This window comes from Sinohyriopsis cumingii, unplaced genomic scaffold (assembly GCF_028554795.1).
Source record: "Sinohyriopsis cumingii isolate HCF-2022 unplaced genomic scaffold, ASM2855479v2 utg003096l, whole genome shotgun sequence".
NCBI lineage: Eukaryota > Metazoa > Mollusca > Bivalvia > Unionida > Unionidae > Sinohyriopsis > Sinohyriopsis cumingii.
The window spans coordinates 292,571-312,599 of record NW_028316397.1 but is presented as its reverse complement, the minus strand read 5'-3'; the positions used below and the strand labels follow the sequence as shown (position 1 = coordinate 312,599).

General features: G+C 34.9%; 1 protein-coding gene across 1 annotated transcript in view; it reads left to right on the top strand.

Annotated features, from left to right (window-relative positions):
- The window catches only part of LOC149769878 (uncharacterized), a 35,968-nt gene that overhangs the window by 2,596 nt on the left and 13,343 nt on the right, over window positions 1-20,029 (top strand). Inside the window, exons 2-4 of the mRNA XM_089949699.1 lie at window positions 2,824-2,978; window positions 6,073-6,332; window positions 12,871-13,501. Coding sequence (XP_089805825.1) covers window positions 2,824-2,978; window positions 6,073-6,332; window positions 12,871-13,501 — 1,046 coding nt within the window. The remainder of the gene's footprint in view (window positions 1-2,823; window positions 2,979-6,072; window positions 6,333-12,870; window positions 13,502-20,029) is intronic.

Genomic DNA, 20,029 nt, shown 5'->3' with positions numbered 1-20,029 from the left:
AATATTCAAGCAATACTTTGAGAAGGACCTGCATTGTGGGTTGAAAAACTATTGCCAGAAAGAAGGCATTCATTTAAAGTCTCATTACTTTTAGACCATGCCTAAAGCTATCCTAGAAACTATTGAAGACTTCTGAAAACATTAAAGTTATATACATGTATTTGCAACTAAATACCACATCCCTTTTGCAACCAGTGGATCAGGGTGTCATATAATGGCTTTCTGCAATCAGTTTTAAATGATTTGGCAAACAAAATAACGGAACATTACAGTGAAATAATACTGGAATGCATTTAACATCAATGATGCCTTGCAGTTTGTAAAAATGTCATGGCAGGTTTCACCACATTGCATTAATATCATTAGGAAATAAAGTTGTATCATTCTTTTGATGGCTTAGATGTAGAAGACATCATCGTATTAGCAAATAGGCCCAGTGTAAAGGCTGCAAACAAAGTCAGACTGGTGGAAGAGACATTACAAAAGATTAACATTGAGCAGCTTTTGGAATATGATGCTGAGGAGTTGACATATGAAGACCTGTTGGATTCGGAACAAGAATATTTAGATGAAAAACAAAAAGCATTTGCCATCCAGCAAGAGACTTGTGAGCAGCAACATGTCACATCACTGCTGCTTACACTTTAATGGTGGATATTGATCAAAGTTCACTTATTCAGTGCACAGTTATGGATGCAGTTGCTTGCTATGAAGAGCTTTTACAACACAAAAGAGAACATTAGACTCAGACTACGCTGGATTCTTTTTCCTTCAGAGTATCATCTCCAGATGAGCCTTCCACTTCAAGTGGCATGCCTGCATGCCTGCATGCCTGAGCCTATCTCCTGTTGTTGTCTCTACAGACAGTTCTGAACTGGATATGCAAATGTTCTCTCCTATACAGTTTCGAAGATGGTATCTACACTACTGTTCAACACAGCTTTCATATTTTAATTACATGTACATTTCATGTTTTTATTTTATGCTTTATGTTCATTTTCCTATGCTTTTTATGAAATTAATATTAATTTTGTATTTTAATCAACTTTGCAGAGGCATCAACTGATTTGGAACATATTGAATTTATACGGATTAAATGATCTTAATTTATGCCAATCTCAAATCATGAACACATGTCAGAATGTAACTCGCGCATAAATCATGATTGCACTGTATATAAAATTTGACAGAAAGATTTTCTGAAGTTAAGGTCAAATAAAATATTCAACATGGAATGTAAACTAATGAATGTTTTACGCTTACTAAAAATTATACCTGGTTGAATAGACAGTAGTCAGACCATTCAACTACTATGACTACCCTAACTGGCCCTCCTAGTTTTCTTTCATCATTCTTTTGGATGATTGGCAGGTAATCAAAAGGATCGCTCTTCTTTCCATTCTGCTGCCATATCTAAACAATTTCTGGTTGTGAACCATTACACTGAGGGAGACAAAATAATTTTATTTTCAGTACATACTACAAGAAAGAAACTTGATGAACCTATCCTTTATTTTAAGTGTAGAGGCTATCAAATTCAAGACTGGAGCTCATTAATTCTGTTTGCTGTTGCCACTGATTTGACTTAATAGGCACATTGCTCCTCATAGCTCATGCTCTGTCAGAACATATCCCTGTCATAACGATGTTTGGTCATCAAATCCATAGTCCATTATTTCCATGAATTAATTAGGAGACAAAGACCTTGATTGGTTCCTACCGTCATTACCAGTGTATGCGTTGAAGTCACATCAAGAACAAAGGTAAAGAAACCATGCTGTATGTGGTGGTTAAAAATCATTATACTTTGTTGTCATTGGTACATACTGTCTGCTCACAAACTACCTTATTTCACTAAACTCATGGTCCATCACTGAAAGTAAAGAATCCTGTGAGATTTTTGCAGCGGAACATTGTATATAATCTTTGAGTTCATCGTCAAAGATAGAGAATGCTTTTCTCCACGTGTCATTTTACCATCAGATTTACAGTATTGTGGCACTGATGTTAACCTATTATTGCTGGATGCATGTAGGTCACTGTGAAGAGTATGAATGGATGAAGGAACAAAATGGGATATGTCACTTTTGTTAGAAATGTCAACTTGCTTGGATCATATCACAATGAGACCTGTGTGCACTTGGATCTTCATTGCCAGTATATTTAGCTGGATATTAGAAGAAAATTGAACATTAGAACTGCAACTGGCAGTATTTATTTGTTTAAAAAACATTATTTAATTTTTTTATCTGCTTGCAAGGATATAATGCAGTCTAGTTTACCTAGTGCACTTAGGACTGGCATTGAATTTGTTCATCAATCACATCGGTACACAATCAAGTGATTAATTTTTTGGACAAGATATTCAGGAAAATTATCTGGTAAAATAAAATAGTACATGCAATTACTTTTAAATGTACAAAAAATCAGATAAATAATGGTGATTTTTTATGATTAAGAGAAATTAATTTAAATCAAGTCCACTGAAACCAGTTATGTGTAAAGCAAACAGAAAGAGGTATGAACTTTGTAAAAGACAAACAAGTCAATTATATTCATTAGTGCAAGATAAGGTAGATACATCTTATCCAAGAATTATGCCATGATTAGTCTGCTGATAAATTATAATGCCCTGATCCTAGATTAATATATATAATAATGATTATAGTTTTGTTCTCATTGTAAAATTGTTGAAAATGAATAATATTTGGATTATTGATGCAGTTTACCTTTTCATTTAAATTTGCAGTATTGCAGAAGTGTAAGGAACTTAAAACTGTAAGGTTTTCTTTAAAATTTATGACATTTGTTTTGACGTTTTAGGTCTCTTAATGGACCAATGGAACAAGATATGGAAATGACATATGGAGACTCCAGCTTTTGTACATTCTATGAATTTCCCAGCAAAGCTTTTCCAAAATTCCGGTACATCCAAGATAATCTGATTAGCTTTTATCCAAGATTTCAGAGAACAGTAGGTAAGTTGATAAAAAGTTTTTTGCTCCAGGGATTTATCATTACTTTCTGGTACTGACCCAGCATGTTACATATATTTTATCCTCATTTTCTCATTTCCTTTATTTGTCATAAATCTTGTTATAGCTGGCTACATCACATTTATAGAGAACATTATAGACGTGATGTTTTCACTTAAATATTTTCTACGCTATCCAGTTGGTTCTGATTGAAAATGGTGCTGTCAGACTTCTAATTAATGGCCATCTTGAAAGTTTTGTTATAGCTCTTTCTCCTGAATGAATATCAGCATATGGTTGCCACTAAGATATTTCCTGTCATATGCAGTTGGTCCTCACTTACTGTATAAAGGTGCAGTTAGATATCCAGTATGACTTCCAAGGTTGCAGTCTTTCGAATCCTGTTGTACAGTACTGCTCATTTTCTTTTCTTCTTGTGTCACAGTGGGGCAGTTAATCCACTCTATGCTTGCTATATAGTGCTTGTTCTGTGAAAATCAAAGCAGCAGCTGTTGTCGGCACTGTTATACTAAAATATTGACAATAGTTAGCATGAAACGAAGATGTCAATGTCTGCTTGGGGAAGGTGTCTTTTAAGCCCCTCAAAAATGTGTGCATTTCTATTGGCACTGGTTTTAAAATTTGAGTTGGTAGGCTTATGTTTTTTTTTCTCTTGAACTTTATCTATATGATAATGATTAGTATATATAATGTACCAAGAACTTCAACTATTGTGCTAAACTAGATAAGTTAGATGCCCAAATCAATTGTTTTTTTTATAATTTTAATTTAAACATTTTCTATTAGATTGATTCATATATATAATGTGTGAAGCTCTTCAAGAACTAGGCTAAACCAGCTCGAGTAGAATTTTTGTTTTCAATTTTTTTTACCCAAGGGGGAAATAAATGCTAGGGAGGGCAGCGAAAACAGACATGGTCAGCCATCTGGAAGCACACAGTTTTTGTGTGCCTTATATTGTAAAAGCCAACTGACAGCAAGGGGATGGACCTTTACTAGAGGCTGTAGATATTAAAGATTGATACCAAATATTGTGGCAGATTTTGAGGCAATTAGTGGAAGGTGGTCAATTATTGGAACAGTGATAAGTAAAAGTTTTACAGTATTTTAGCCATATGGCCAGTAATAAGTAGAAGTTTTGTAGTATTTTAGCCATATTACTTCTGATAAGCACAGCATAAGCTATATATTGTAATTTATTCAAGCTTAAATGTGTACTTTAATTACCTTATGAAAATTAAAAATCGGGAAAAGTATTTAATTAACTGCAGTTAGAACAAAGACTTATTATTTTCTTAGTTTCTTAAACTTCACCCAAATGACTGTCTCAGACCATGCACATTCTTCTCAGAATTAAGTCCATGCACATGCAGTTGTAAAACTGAGGTTATTCACCCATACCATCATCGACCACTGATTTATGGATTTTGTTTCAAAGCAGCTTTAAAATGTTTTTTACTTGAGTGATGTTTTAGAAACTACAGGTAAAAGATATTTTCATCTAATTTGCGATTCTCATAATGTAAAACAAGGTGTTCAAATTAATTACAGATGTACAGTGAATGACGATGCTTTACTAATTTATACATAATGTCCAATGCGTCACTGTATAAACTTTAAAGGGATTGCTTACACCTTTGATTTAATTTTTACAGCATCCTTGATAGAAGACAACATATCCTTCCATGCAACATCTAAAATTAATGTATTTTGTGTTACCAGTGCTTAGAATTGAAACATTTTAACCAAATATTACCTTTGTCCCTGACTTGTGCCAAATATAAATATTGGTGCTGGCATTATTACCATGGGTGCTGATGGAGATATACCAACCAGCATGTGTATTTATGAAGAAGAAAAAAACTAGACATGTTTGAACAGATTTTATTACATGGAAGAGAGTAGTAAGTGGATATTGAACTAAATATGTACAGATGTTCAAAAACAAAATCATGTACATTTCCCCAGCTGGTAGTAAAGACAATTTGCAGATAATTTGTGCTATACATGTATATTCTGAAGTTTGCATGTGTTCCAAATTGATCTCTTACAATTTTTATCTTTGCAAGTGCCTGCAGAGTTAATATGTATTCCTCAGCAGTCGATTCACCAAAGTTGAGACAAATATACATTACTATTTTGGTATGGATGAGTGTATTTTATATTTCCTTAACTTAAATCTTCATATTAATTCACTTTACAAGTCTGTATTTTCTAAACATTGATAACATGTGATTCGAAGTAAACATTTTTTCCATTCATTTTTTATCATAATTCCGTGAAATATGTAAATATTCCCATTAACATGAGCCACAGATTTATTTACATTGATCTATACAGTTAAGAAACAAAAACTCAGACCTGAATGAACAACAGATACTTTATTCAAATACATGATTTAATTTTTGTTTCATTTTGCATCTTATTGCTTCTATTAATTCCAGCTATTAGTACTGTGATCTTAATTCATTGTTGTTTATTATTTGGAAATTAAAGGTTTGATTGGGATAATTGCATAATCAAGTTTCCTTGTATCCATGTGTTAACCATCCATTTCAGATCCATTTGTTGCATGCCTTTCTTCTCATTAGAATTACAGATTCCAGAATGTTGGGGATCATTTGTTTTGTGGCCTGGAGAGGAAGTTGCTCTTTTAGTTACTTTTTACATCTATATGCATCACAGTTTGTCTTTTGACCTGATTGGTGTTCTTCTGTCAAAAAATAGGTGAATTTCTGGACAACTTTAAACCTTGCCTTTTCCATCTTGTAAGAAACACAGCCATCTGTGTACAGAAAATTTCTGCTTGTTGAGGAATGAAAGCATGTTACCAAGAAAATCAAAGAGAGATGAATATATTTTATTTATGAGACTCAGTCTTTGAGGATCCTGAGAGTGTTGCAAATAATTAGTGTAAAGATCCCATCAGCAATGATATACATGTTGAAACTATATCTCTTTCCCATGTCTAACTTTCATTATCAGCCACATTGTACATTTTTGAAGTATGATGCAAATTTATATCCACAAAATAAAAGAATGTCAGTAAGGTGTCTAACTGCACGGAATTTTGCAGAGAATCTCCCATTATGTTTGAAAGGGAAGAATTTGATGGAAGACCTAACCAAGAAGGTAACACCTCTGGAAACAAGCATGCCACAAGTAATCCTTTTTGGGGAGAAGCACAGTAAGATCCACACAGAGCATATTGTGGCCAGTATTAATAGGCTGGACAGGAATGAGTTCACGATAAGCACATTTCCAAGAGAGTATTTGCCTTCCCATGTGTCTGTAGATACACCCCAGGTTCTTGTTTATAGGTGTTCATCTGATCAGGTAAGCCATAAATGACATTATTGACTGTTTGTTACCTTGAACCATTTCTGTCAGTTTTCATGACTTTTTGATCTGTTTCCATTTAATCACAAGATCAGTAGTCTCACATGAGAATAAATTACCAATAGATACTTTTCTCTCACACATCAATTGAATGTAACAGTAACACCTGCATGACTGACATTTAAAACTGTTTGTGAAATGAAAGGTACTGATTGCAAGAGCTCTCACGAAGCCAATGTCTTTGCAACAAATAACAGTTAAATTTGTGCTTTTTTTCTGTAGGTCTTGGCTAAAAGCATTTAATTTATGGCAATGTATGGAATAGACCACCTGTTTGCACCTTGTTGCTGTGGACAGTCTGGTGTTGTTGTGCCCAAGACCATAATTTAAAGCAGTAGACCATCCACAGTACCCTGAAGGCAATTAGACAAGGGACATTTAACCATCAGCCAAAGTGAGCTTATGGTATGGCCATGTGTCTTTGATTGGTCATTTATTTTCCGTCTGTCAGGAATTGCAGACATTCTACTTTCTTCTCAAAAATACAACTATTCAGGAGTAAATCAGGACCAGAAAACCACTGAGGGCCTGTTAAGTGTGAAAGTTAATAATCACAAATAATGCCATCAGCGATCTTGTAAATGAAACTAAAAATTACTTCTCAGTTTGTTTGTTTTTTAATTCTTGGCTGTGATCTATGAGATATACACCTTGCATGTTTCCTGTATAAATGTCCTGTGAGTAACAGTTACCTGCATCAGTTGTCAATGGCTAGATGTTACCTAGCCAACAGGTAACTCTCCCTGCCTTTTGCAGTCACTTGAGCATATCTACAATGACTGCTTTAAGTATGCAGATTAAAGTTTTGTTTGATAAGCAAGGCATTGTTTTGATAAAGGCATAACATGTGAATTGATATGTAAACACTTCATATCTTGCTTGTGCTCACTGTTCTCAAGTTACACTGTCAGCCTAACTCAACAGTGTCAGTACAACAGGTTTGAGAGCAAGGTGGTTTTTTAGGAAATGATAAAAGCAATTCATGTGCTGGATTGTGGTAAAATCTCTTTTGTAGTCACAGCAGGAATGGGAGTTGGATGAAATAATAACCAAGGGATTTATTAAGTATAAGTGAGATATTATGGCTGATTTTGAACATAACATTAATCCAGAATGCATGATCAATGCAGAAGACAAGATTAATGAACTGTACTGGAAATGGTTCCAGGATGCTTCATTTTGCAGAATCAATGTATCATGACCTTTAGTAAAGGAAAAAAGGACTGAAATTTGGCAGTTGTTTATCCATAGAATCTTCCAAAGCTTCTAATGAATGGTTGGAGTCTTTTTTGAAGATGCACAGCTGCATGTTCAAATCCATGAGAGGAGGAAAAGGTTATGTGGTTACATAAGTAAATGAAAACTGGAAAGTTATCCTCCTGGCATGTGTGAAGGGTATGAACCCAAGAACATTTTCTATATGGATGAAACAAGACTTTTCTTCTGTGACAAAACATAACATAACTGTTAGGGGTCAAGATTGCTTGGGGGGAAAAGAGCCAATGAAAGTATTACTGTCACCATTTGTACCAGCATGGCAGGTGTATTTCAGTATCCTCAGGTTTTATTGTATCATACTAAATTTCTTGTATAATTGAAGTATGTTTATTAATTTTATTTGCCTTTCACTTTTGATTGGATGACTGTTAATTGTTATTTTCAGACATTGAATTAAAGCTGTCTCCAATGGAAAAGGTTGATCTCTGAGTAGAGGTACAAGATACACCCTATTTGATTTGGGTAATTGACCTTTAGGGGATATAATATATTATGATTCACATTTATCACAAAATATTATAGCATCAGAAACAAAGCAATATTTCAGGTTTGTTGTAGTTGAGTGGATATTTCAGGCATTATTTTGATATGTACAAATCGCGTGTTTATAAAGGCAAATTAAATTTTGGCTCATTAGTTGCTAACAATACCCCAAGAAGCTTCTTGTCTTACTCCATTAATTAAAAGCTCTCTCACACAACTTATCTTTTGATCTCACTGAGTTTAAACAACTGCCTATTTATCTGTATGTTGCTCAAGGTGTGAATACCTGTTTCCATGCCTAAATACACCGGCTGTCCAAACAGAAAATTGGTCCTGTGGATCACATGGTGTATGATCTCTCCCTTTTCCATAATTAGGGCATAAGTTTTTTAGCGAAAACAATTTTATTTTAAGTGCCATTTCTTCTGATAGTGAGATCAGGTAAATGTTATTTTCATTTGATATTATTGAAGTTAAACTATTAAACCAAAGATTTTAATTTAGATCCATTCCATTTATAGTATCGTAAACTTTTGAACCACCAATTTAACTTTAGATCCATTTTGGTTTTTATTTCATTTTGTTAATTCAATTATTTAGTATTTATTCTTAGTTTTATACTCATTTAATTGGTATAAAACTTTACCCAAGGTAGTCAGTGAAATCATCAGTTTTGCTATAGTGGGCCTTATGTCAGAGAGATGTGAGAATGAATGGATGAGAAAGAATGTTGCAGTAGGAACAGATAGTGCATCAGTGATGCTGATGCTGCTTATGAAGATGATGATAAATACCATACACAAGATCTGTCAGCATTACAAAATAAAGCATATTAACGGTTGATGAATTCATTATAAACTCTAATAAAATAACAACCTTGTATGCATGTTTTATTTATTGTATAGATTACACAATTTTTTTCATTAAGTATAACCATGAACGAGAAGGACTTTCTGTCAGTCAGAAGGACCACTAGTTTTCAAAAGCAGGAAATCCTGCGGGCTCACTACTTAAAAAGTTAATGTCGAACCCTGGAGATCATTCTGCTGATAGTGAGATTAAAGTGTTTGCATGTGTATTAGAATGGAAGTTGTATGTACACAGTTGTATTGTGTTTTATTGATTTGGGGGTGTATTTAGATTTGCATATTGGTAATTGAAAAGGCATTAAATGACATGCAGAGTCAGGAACTGAAGAATGCACATCTTTTGTTTTGGGGCCCAGAGTACTGAAGTGTTCTAAAGCACTTGCCTTTACCAATCACTGCCATCTCACACCTGTCCAAATGGGTATGCGTCTTGGACTGAGCCATTGTGATTATACAAGAAAGCTGCTTGTTGCTTCCCATGGGTAGCTGGTTCTTACAGGTTCTTCCTCCACCAGTTATGTTGGATACCATGTATAGCTTATCTTGCACTGAGAAATGGCATTAAACTCCAAAACAACAAGAACAACACTTTTGTTTCTCAACAGGAAAGAAAATAATACTTCTTCTCATTGGAATGTACAAGAAACTAAGGTATTTTAATAAGATCAGGTCAGATAACAGTTTTGTGTTTGTGATGTTCCTACAGAAGCTTAAGGACGGCAATGTATTCTTTGAGGAGTGGCTGATGAGGAGGTTTGATCACAGGATGAATCAGCCATATAGAAAAGTTCTTCTGTCTTTAGACATTGCCACAACCCATCCAGAGATCTAGCTGTGGAATGTAAAGCTGCAGCTTATTCCAGCTAACACAGTTTCTGTATGTCAGCCAGTGGATGAAGGGATAATTTCGGCAGCAAAGCGTCAAGTATAGGAAGTGTCAGCTCCACCATGTCATCAGAGAGGCAGATAAACGATGGTAATGGGTCAGAGCTTCTGAAAGAGATGTCACTGCTGGATGCAATTTACGAGATCTACAAAGCCTTGAAAGAATTTAAGGAGTCTGCTATCCAGAAATATTTCATCAAGTGTGGATTGTTAACCTAGCTGAAAACAGTGAAGTTCCCATTGGTGATAGAGTGAAGGAAGAGAATTCACTGAGGGCAACATCCCACTGGTTATTTATACAATGGCCAGGAAAATGTTTGGATTTGAATTAAATGAACTGCAAAATACTGATCGGTGATATGAGACTTATCGGTGATATGAGACATATGTCGGTGATATGAGACATATATTGGTGATATGACTGACTGAGACAGACCAGCAGATGAACTGCTTAGTGCTGAATCTTATGATGTGGGGAAGAAGAAGAGTGCTGATTCCACTCCTGAAACATTTTTGATCTCTGATTATTTTTTTTAAGATAATCTTGATTACATACTACTGCAGTTAATAATAATAATAATAATAATAATAATAATAATAATAATATTCAGTGCATAATATTTGTCATAGCCAATTTTGATAACTGAACCTGACTACAGAGGTCATCTTTGTACATAGGCCACTTTTGCCTCCTCTGATGTGTCGCTGCTGAAGACACTGGTTTGACTGTACATGTAGTTTGATTTCATTTGACATATTTGATTTTATTATTAGACGACGTGAAAATTACTTGGCCATCACAATCAAAATGGCATTGACCAGAGCCATACATTACCACTCGTGCCAAACAGAACTTACCAAATTAATTGATCTTTGGCTAATGGAAATGGATAATGGACATGTGACTGGGATTGTTTTCCTTGACTTTAAAAAAGCTTTGATATTTTTGATCATGAAATTCTGTGGCAAAAGTTGAACTGTTATAGATTCAACAATCCTTCTTCAAACTGGTTTAGATCATACCTAAACCAAAGGTCTCAAAAAGTAAGCATTGGTAATATTAGCTCTCAAACTCACACTATTCATTCATAGGTCCCTCAAGGCTCAGTTTTAGGCCCTCTCTCCTCTTCCTTATCTATATCAATGATATACCATTAAATAATGAATCTACAAATACAGATTTGTTTGCAGATGATGCAACCTTGTATACATCTAGTTCTGATACTGAAGTTTTCAAAATGAGATTAAACTCAGACCTTATCAGAGTCCAAAACTGGGCACAACAAAATAGGATGATAATCAGGGAACCTAGAACTATCTCTTGCAATAAATAATCATCCGTTAGAAAATGTCAGACATGAAAAGCTTGTAGATGTGTCTGTAGATAATAATTTATTATGTGATGACCATATTGATAAGTTTTGTAAAACACTGTCATCCAGAATTGCCCTACTCAGCAGAATCAAGAAATATTTACCTATGGAAACTCACAATCTATACAAGTCATATATTCTTTCAACAGTGGAATATTGTTCAGATGTATGGGGAAACTGTGCTAAATCTGAGCTTGACAGGATTTATAAACTTAGAAACGAGCAGCATGCATAATTTTAGATGCATCTGTAGATCATCCCTCAAAAGCATTGTTTACAGAACTCAAATGGTTCTCAATATACGACAGGATAGATTTTCACAAGGCAGTTCTTTTATATAAATGTCTACATGGAACTTCACCAGAGTATCTTCAGGACTTATTCAGGCTTTTTCAACACAATACCAGTTGAGATCAGTATCACATGGAAACCTTCTAGCACCAAAACCAAGAACAGAGCAATTTAAAAAGAGTGTCCAATACTCTGGTACAGTTCTGTGGAACAAGCTTCCACTATATGTAAAATCTGCTGAAAATATAAGAAGAGATATCATGAGCATGTATGTTTTTCTAATAGATAACAGAATTTAGTATTTTAATGCTAAACATGTTCAAATACACAGTAATTATTGCAATCTTCATATAATGCGCATTGTTATACTCTCCTTAAGAGGGTCTCAAGGGAGAATAGTCCTTGACTAATTAGTCACCCTTCATGAATAAAGCATTATTATTATTATTATTATTATCATTATTGACTGACAAAAACTCTATACTATAAAACAGCATCTGATACTAATTTCTATGTGAAATATTTTTTTAAAAAAATATTGTCTTCTTTTTTTGAGCATCCATTGGGCTGTAAAAGACCATAAAATAATTTTTCAAGAATTATGGCTTCTGACATGACTTGGGTAAATTTTTGCAGACTGGAAGTTATTTTCTTTTGCCATGTGTCTTTGAAGTAAATTTCCATTGTCTTTAAAACAAATGGACATTCCCCGAAAATCAAAACTTTACACAACAATTAATTCACATGAAATATGAATGGTTTATTTGAGAGATCAGCTGTGGGTTCAGCTGCATCATAAAATAAGCTAGAAGGTAACTTATGGAATCCCATGTGATCACTTGTTGATGATATTTTAGTAAGTCTTCTCGTTTTTTTTTTTTACATGGGATATGTTTTAATGAGTCATAGACATAATGAAGATTAAAGGAAGTATTTGTTAGTCACCAGTAACAATATATAATAGTGGCTTCGAATCCCAGTTGAGTCATACCAAAGACTTATAAAAATGGTACTAACAGCTGCCTCACTAGGCGCTGAGCATTAAGAGGTTGTGTTAGGACTGGTCGGACTGGGTGGGACATGATGCTTAATGTATGCGGCATGATGTCCCAGTGCTTGACGTTACTGTAAACTGCCACACTGCAGACATTGTAGCGATATGACTGAAAAATTGTTAAAGCTATGTTAAAAATCCAAATCATACACACACACACACATTAGTATATAATCAGCAGCCTGCTGTATGCATATTTTATGTTGAACATTTCAAATAACCAACAATTTGATTCTTGACAGGTGGAGCAAGAAATAATTCGTCTCGAACAAGAACTTCTGAAGACAGGGATAGATAATGTGTTTTTGTTGTTAGATGTTGGAGGACGATCCGAAAATGAGGGTAGAGTCTTGGAAGCAATAATTAGTTCATTGACTGATACACACAGGGAACTCTGGAAAGACAAAATGGTTGTAAACACACCAGATCAAAATATAAGCACAAGGATTAGCAATCATTTGGAGATTTGCATATTGAAAGAATTTAAGAGAATAGATGACTGTATTGCAGAGTTTTTGTCTGTCCAGCGAAAAGTTGCAAGTATTTCTTCATTGGAGAGGGATTTAGTTTCAGTAGTAAAGAAGTTTTTCCAGAACAAAACAGTAGTGCAGGACCTAATGAATCTTGCTGATCAAGATGAAGGCAGTGATCAGTTTCTTCAAGAGCAGATAATTTGGTTCATACAGAGAGAAGTTTCATCAGAGTTCCATGTCCAATTTAAAATAGCTGCAGGAGATATTCATGCCATCTTGGAAGAACAGAATTTTAAAGAGGAATGCAAGAAAAATATTTTACGTACTACTTGGTTGAATATTCAGAGAGAGTTGTCAGAGGTCTACATGGAAAGTCAAATGGATATTAATAATCAAAGAGGTAGGTCACAGTCCATGAAACCACTGAAATATTTTATGAGGTTCACATTTGTGTGGTTGTATGATGTGTCATTGTTTATCTTTCCAGAAAGTTTTAGTGAAAAGAAAATACTGACATATCAAGTTATAAGGCTGTACAACTTGCAAGCAAGTACATATTTGTAGACCTTTCCTTTCATGTACGTACTTAATACTAAAATTTATCGCCAATTTATATCCATGTAATAGCTTCCTTAAACAGATAACTGAAATGTACAAAGAAAGAAAAATTCTTTTTTAGAAAATATATGACCATGTTATGAAATAAAATAAATAAAATAAAAGACATAACTGGCTCAAGTGTTTTCAAGATTTGCTTGGTAATTATTTACAAGTCAATCTACTTAATATGGAAGCCTTTTGTCCAGATGTGGTAAAATCATTAATAGATTACTGCATTTGTATGGGAACATATGAATGAGTTTTTCAGACGGAATACTGTATGACCCTGAGAGTGCAGTATATCCATCCCACAAAATGAGTTCATATTTTCCCATAATAATGCAATATCCTTTTTATTATATGCTCGTTTTCTTTTTCTATCTAAGGCTTAATTATATAAACAAAATAAACTACAAGAAACAAAGTAACTGAATGTATGCCGTATTCCAAACAAAATACACAAGCGTAGATTCATCATTACAAAACAACATTGTTAGTGTGCACATAACTTCGCCCAGATAAATTTGAACTTAGTTGTGCACTGGACATAACTTTTGAAAGATAATGGCTTTTTTTTTGTCTACTTCAAGTTGAAATTTGGAGTCATATTGTGAATAAATGCGCATTGCAACAACTTTTCCATTTCATCTGGAATGAATAGATTTTGGTATTTTTGTCGATTCTACGAAAATTTGTGATTATGGACATGAAATACATTGGATTGAAGCAGTGAGGGAGAAGTGTGTTGACATTTGCAAAACTTAGTGTTTTCTGTTCTGTCATTGACTATTTGAAATCATAATGTGGGAAAAATATGAAGTCTTTCAATTGCCATTATCAAAAAGATGCATTGGAATTTAAGGTTTATTTCATTTTGAGTAATTGCACCTGGAATATAGTTGAAATTACAGTACAGTTTCGAAATGTGTAATCAAGCTTGAGAACCCATGACATGGCTCATGTAAGTCAGATTTGCAGAACTAAGAAAGTACATTTTGAGGAAAACAGGATGTAAAACTGTAAGTATATTTCTTGCCATTTTTATTACCAGCTAAAGGAGACAGTTTTTGCCTTGTAACTTACATGTTATTTGTAGGTACCCAGCAATTTTATGAAATCTGGCATCTATTGCCAAAATCCGAAACATTGCATCAAAAAAGTTAACCCAGAATGCAGCAAAGCAGCTGGTATGTGGCAGTCCACAAAACATCTGCTTTAGTTCATTCAGAAACAAATTTAATCAACCAGAACCTAAAGCGTCTGCTACACGAGTGTACATGATTTGTTTACAAAGTAGTTCCTAATACACTATTGGGCAAACGTGTCCTGCACATGAGTGCGATATGAAGGTGTGCAATTTCGTAAAATACTGAATGATTCTGACAATGTAAAGTTAACAGAGAAAAAAATTAGCATATAATAATATGACTTATTGCACATATTTATTTACTTTCATTGATTGATTTAAATTGACAATTTTTGGTTCAACTGGGCATCTACACCATCACCAGAAGAACTTAATGGGTTGTCTGTTGCTCATTGTCTGACATCCGTCCATTAATTGGAGGATTGCCATAAAACTTTGTACACATTCGTCCCATTGGTCTAGTTGGTCCTTGTGTTATTACTCTGTGGTCTTAAACTAAGTATCAGAAAGAAGCAAACCCAGCAAGTTTTGTAAAACTTAACAAATAATTTTATTTTGTAAATTTTGAAATGAAACTTTAAGAGGAACTTGTGTATTATGAATAAAGTCCAAAATAATCCTTTAAAAGTTCTATCACAAGTCCAAAATAATAGAGAGTTCTGAATGTGCTGATGTACCAATAACCTTGAAGTGTGAACAGTATTGATGTATCACAATGGCATTGTTTAGAAAGGCTTTGAATAAATTTACAATAATCCCAAAATATTGTTTAGTCCAAACAGTCATATGGGCACTTTGAAATTCCAGTAAATAATTTCAAATGAATGATTCCTCATTTAGTATTTCTACATACATGTACTGAAAAAAAAATAGAAATAGAAATAATTGTTCAAGTCTCTCCTTATAGACATTTCCATGATTCTATGGCACAGTTCATGCACATGTAACATATTTCACAATAAATCCCCTTGTGACAGATGTCTCAATATTCAATCATACATATCATATAGAAACTACCACAAGTAGTACACAGGTTCAGTATCAAGGCTGTAAAGAACCTGTTTATAGTATCACTATCCCAAAATAGAATCTACACTCATGGACAAAAATTAGCTGTGCAATATACATGTATTGTTTATAATGATCATTAAATTTTACAATCATTGATAAAAGTTAAGCACACAATATAGATATACATAACACTTAATAAAAATGGTACTGCTTGCACATCCAGTATGGTTGCCACAGCAGCCATCTTGAAATCTTGTTATTGGTACTCCTCCTGAATGAATGGTCCTATCAACACAGTTTTTACTTAAAGACTTCTATGATGTCTGATTAGTTCTAAATGAAAATGGTGATGATCTGATGTCCAGTATATCCACTTCAGTGCTATGTTGAAAATCTTGTTATTGCTCCTCCTCCAGATTGAATGGTCATATCTGTATGTGGTTTTCACTGAAAGACATCATATGACATCTTGTTGGTTGTAAAAAAAAAAATGGTGTTGATCTTGAAAGTCCTTTGATGACTGTTTCTCAGAGATGGCTGGTCATTTCAAAATGGGGTTTCCAAATGAAGACTCCTTATCATGTCTTGCTGTTTGTAAATGAAAAAATGATGCCGCTCTGACATCCAATATATCCACCGAAACATTTTTTTATCACTGAGGAATATCTGAGATGGTTTCAACACTCAACAGTTAAAAGGGAGAAATGGTTTTATCTTGAAATTTTCATAACTTATAAAAATAAGATTGCAGTTTTATAGTTGAGAATTAGAGAGTTGTTTAATTGGTGGGTTTGCACTTGCCAGTGCCTTCTCTTCCAGCTCTGCTGCTAAGCAGTCTTTTGTAAAATTCAATTTGCAAAAGTAAAACCACCAATAATGTTCTCAAATTCATATTAATTTTCATCTCTTTAAATTTATTCCTTTTTCTTAATATGTATTGCATTTTTAATTTTCTGTCCTCTCATGTACTCTTCAACCATTGGTTTTGTCATCCATGTAAACAATTCACTTGCTGGCTCAGCACCTTAAGACTACATCCCCTACCCTGATTTGATGCAACCGCTCTGGTGGCCTAGTGGTTAGAGCGTCCGCCTCGGATGCGGGAGGTCGTGGGTTCAATTCCCGGCTGAGTCATACCAAAGACTTACAAAAATGGTGCTAACAGCTGCCTCGCTTGGCGCTCAGCATTAAGAGGTTAGTGTTAGGACTGGTCGGCCTGGTGTCAGGATAATGTGACTGGGTGGGACATCATGCTACATGTCTGCGGCATGATGCCCCAGTGCTAGACATCACTATAAACTGCCACACTGCAGACATCGTAGCGATATGACTAAAAAATTGTTAAAGCTACGTTAAAAATTAAAATCACATCACATCACATCACTGATTTGATGCAGGGAAGTTACAAGTGGGGATTTTAGCTGGAATCGGGGTTTGTCTCGGTTCAGAAATCGGAAGCATTGGAGTCTAAGGTCCATACTGTTGTCATGATTGTCACACATGCCAATCTGATTTTGTCAGGAGGAATCATTGTGTTCAGTGCTCCTTAGCCAGGTGTATCCAATGGAGCCCAGTTTTCAGGGGTTGGTGGGTGGGAATAACAGACAGTGTTTTGAGTCCTTTCAACTCTAAATGGTTTCATTTCTAGGAACATCCTTCATTATCATGGACCCTTATCTTCTTTCATCAGTCCATCTTGAACATATAAGGGATGAGGTACACCCATCTGCAGACGGGCACAGTAGAGAGGGTAAAAATCAAAGAGCTCTGGCCTTTATTTAATCTTGGTCTTTATCCCAAACATAGAGAAACTAGATCATCACTTCTCAGAAGTTGGTATATGTGGGGATGAACTACCTCATCTGTATCAAGAGGGATCTTATTGCTCCAGACCAGATACAGTCCCTCATGATGGCTTTTTTGGCCCAGACCTTGTTAGCTCATTTTTACAAATTGCTCCTCAGGACTCTGAATTCTGCAGTGGATTTGGTTCATATAGAATGACTTCTTTGCATCCACTCCAGGATGTTCTATCTGCTTGGACCCCCACCCCCAAAAGGAATCCAATATTTGCCCCACCAAAGTTGATGAGTTGATGGCTAAATCTGGACTGGTTTCTAACTGACGGCCCAATTCACCCCCCACCCCCCGAACCTCACTCCTTTCCATACACCAATGCATTGGATTTGAGATGGGTTGCTCACCTGTTGCCAGTGGTCATAGTTCTTTAAGGATCTTCATCCAGTACAGATGTGACCCTTCATATAAAGAACTTAGTAATGTGGGCAAATCAGTGGTGTGTCAAGACATAAGCAGTCATTATGCTATGGTCTCCCCCAACAACATGTTAGTAATTATGGAGTACCTCAGCAAGGAGGTATACATGCTCCTTCTCTTTGTGTAAAAGTCTGGAACCTCCTTTGTTGGGCAACCTCAGAGGAGATCACTCTCTGAGTCTGCCATATTCTGGGAACAACAGTGTATCCGCCAGGGGTTTAAAATTAAGGGTGAAAAAAAAAAAAAAATTAGTATCAGAACTAGGGGTCCGATAAAAAATGTGGGGGTCAAAAATGTACTGACAAATTTTCATCTTAATCTGTACTTTTTCAGCTTGATATATTGCAACTTGCACAATATACTCTCTCTCTAAAAATACAAATAAACCAACATGCACAATTAACAAACAAATGCATTGTCCATTCAAAGAATAATTTTATTGGTTCATTTTTCTTTTAGTTTAAAGTCGTACTTTTAACAGTCTCCTTATAATCTTTTTGTAGCAATATTATAGATCAACACATTACATATAAGCCAATACAGAAAACCAATTAATCTTTTTAACCATATGGCAGTTAATTTACTGCCTGTTGTAAAATGCGTACTATCATCGGTTTCATTGTACTTCGTCCTAGAACACTTTTATCCAAAAATCAAAAAGGCTAATGATTAATCTTCTTCCTAATAAGTTACACTTGAACTTCAAGATCTTTCTTTTATTGCAGCAACTTAAAAACCAACAAAATCTGCAATGACCCCCCGACTTTGTAATCCAAATAATGCGTTTGTCTCAGCAAGCTTACTGATTTCTTTGTTGTGAAAGAATGTCTTGGGTGATAATGTGTTCTCCAGATATCTGGTGGCAAACAAGGTCAGATTTTTTAATGTTCTTAAACCCCATCAGGAAAGGATTATTCACTTTGGCAGTCTTCGCAATCATGCGATCAGAAGTCACACCAGTAATCCTAAAGAATGTGCCGTATTCCAGTCAAGGGACTTATTTTCTCTGTTTTTTTTTTCATTAAAGTTAGATCCACAATTACTCTTTTGTTCTCTACTTCTTTCACTTTCTTTGCTAATGATTCTTATAGTCCAAGCTGTTTTAATCTGGTGATCACTTTCTAGTGCAACAAGCATTGACGTTAAACACCTGGGTGACGTCTTGATGAGCTTGATGGAAATTGTGTGAAAGCTCATGAGATATGGGGAAGCTACTCCATCATAAAATTGCCTATGCTAATCTGGTTTCCTGTTTCGTATGCTGTAAGGCAGACCAGTATCAACTGCACACAGATAGGTGAACCTGTGCAAAAAGTAGGATAAGATAGGCATTTGGAATAAAAAGTGGTCTCAATTAAAAAAGGATGGGTCCATTAAGCAAAAAAAAAACCTCCAACTTTCACCATTCTGCTCATGCGCGAGCAAGATAGCCAGTGATAAATGATGTTTCTAACACAACTAGACATTAGGTTAATGAGAAATCTCTTGGAAGTCGATGTATTAGGATGTATTCTGAAATAGCCCCCAAAATGTGTTTCCTACTTGCATTTCAGGCAAAAACGACAAAAACCTACAGGGGTTAATGAGTTATGAGACTCATATCATTTAGCTACTGCAATTTTTTTCAAGATTAGAGAGGAAATAGCAGGGCACATGTCCTTATCAGGTACCGCTACTTCATTGCCTAGCTGAGTAGTACGAGTTACAGCTGTACGTGAAAGGAATTTATTCTTTTGTCTTGGTAGGATCTATCAATCTATTGTGTGTGTGTGTGTATATATGTGTATGTGTGTGTGTGTTGACCATGCCAATGCATGCAGTTTTAGCTTGAACTCTTTTTGATATTGATATGATCTTTATTTATGTTGTCTTTCTTTATCTTTTCCTTGGATA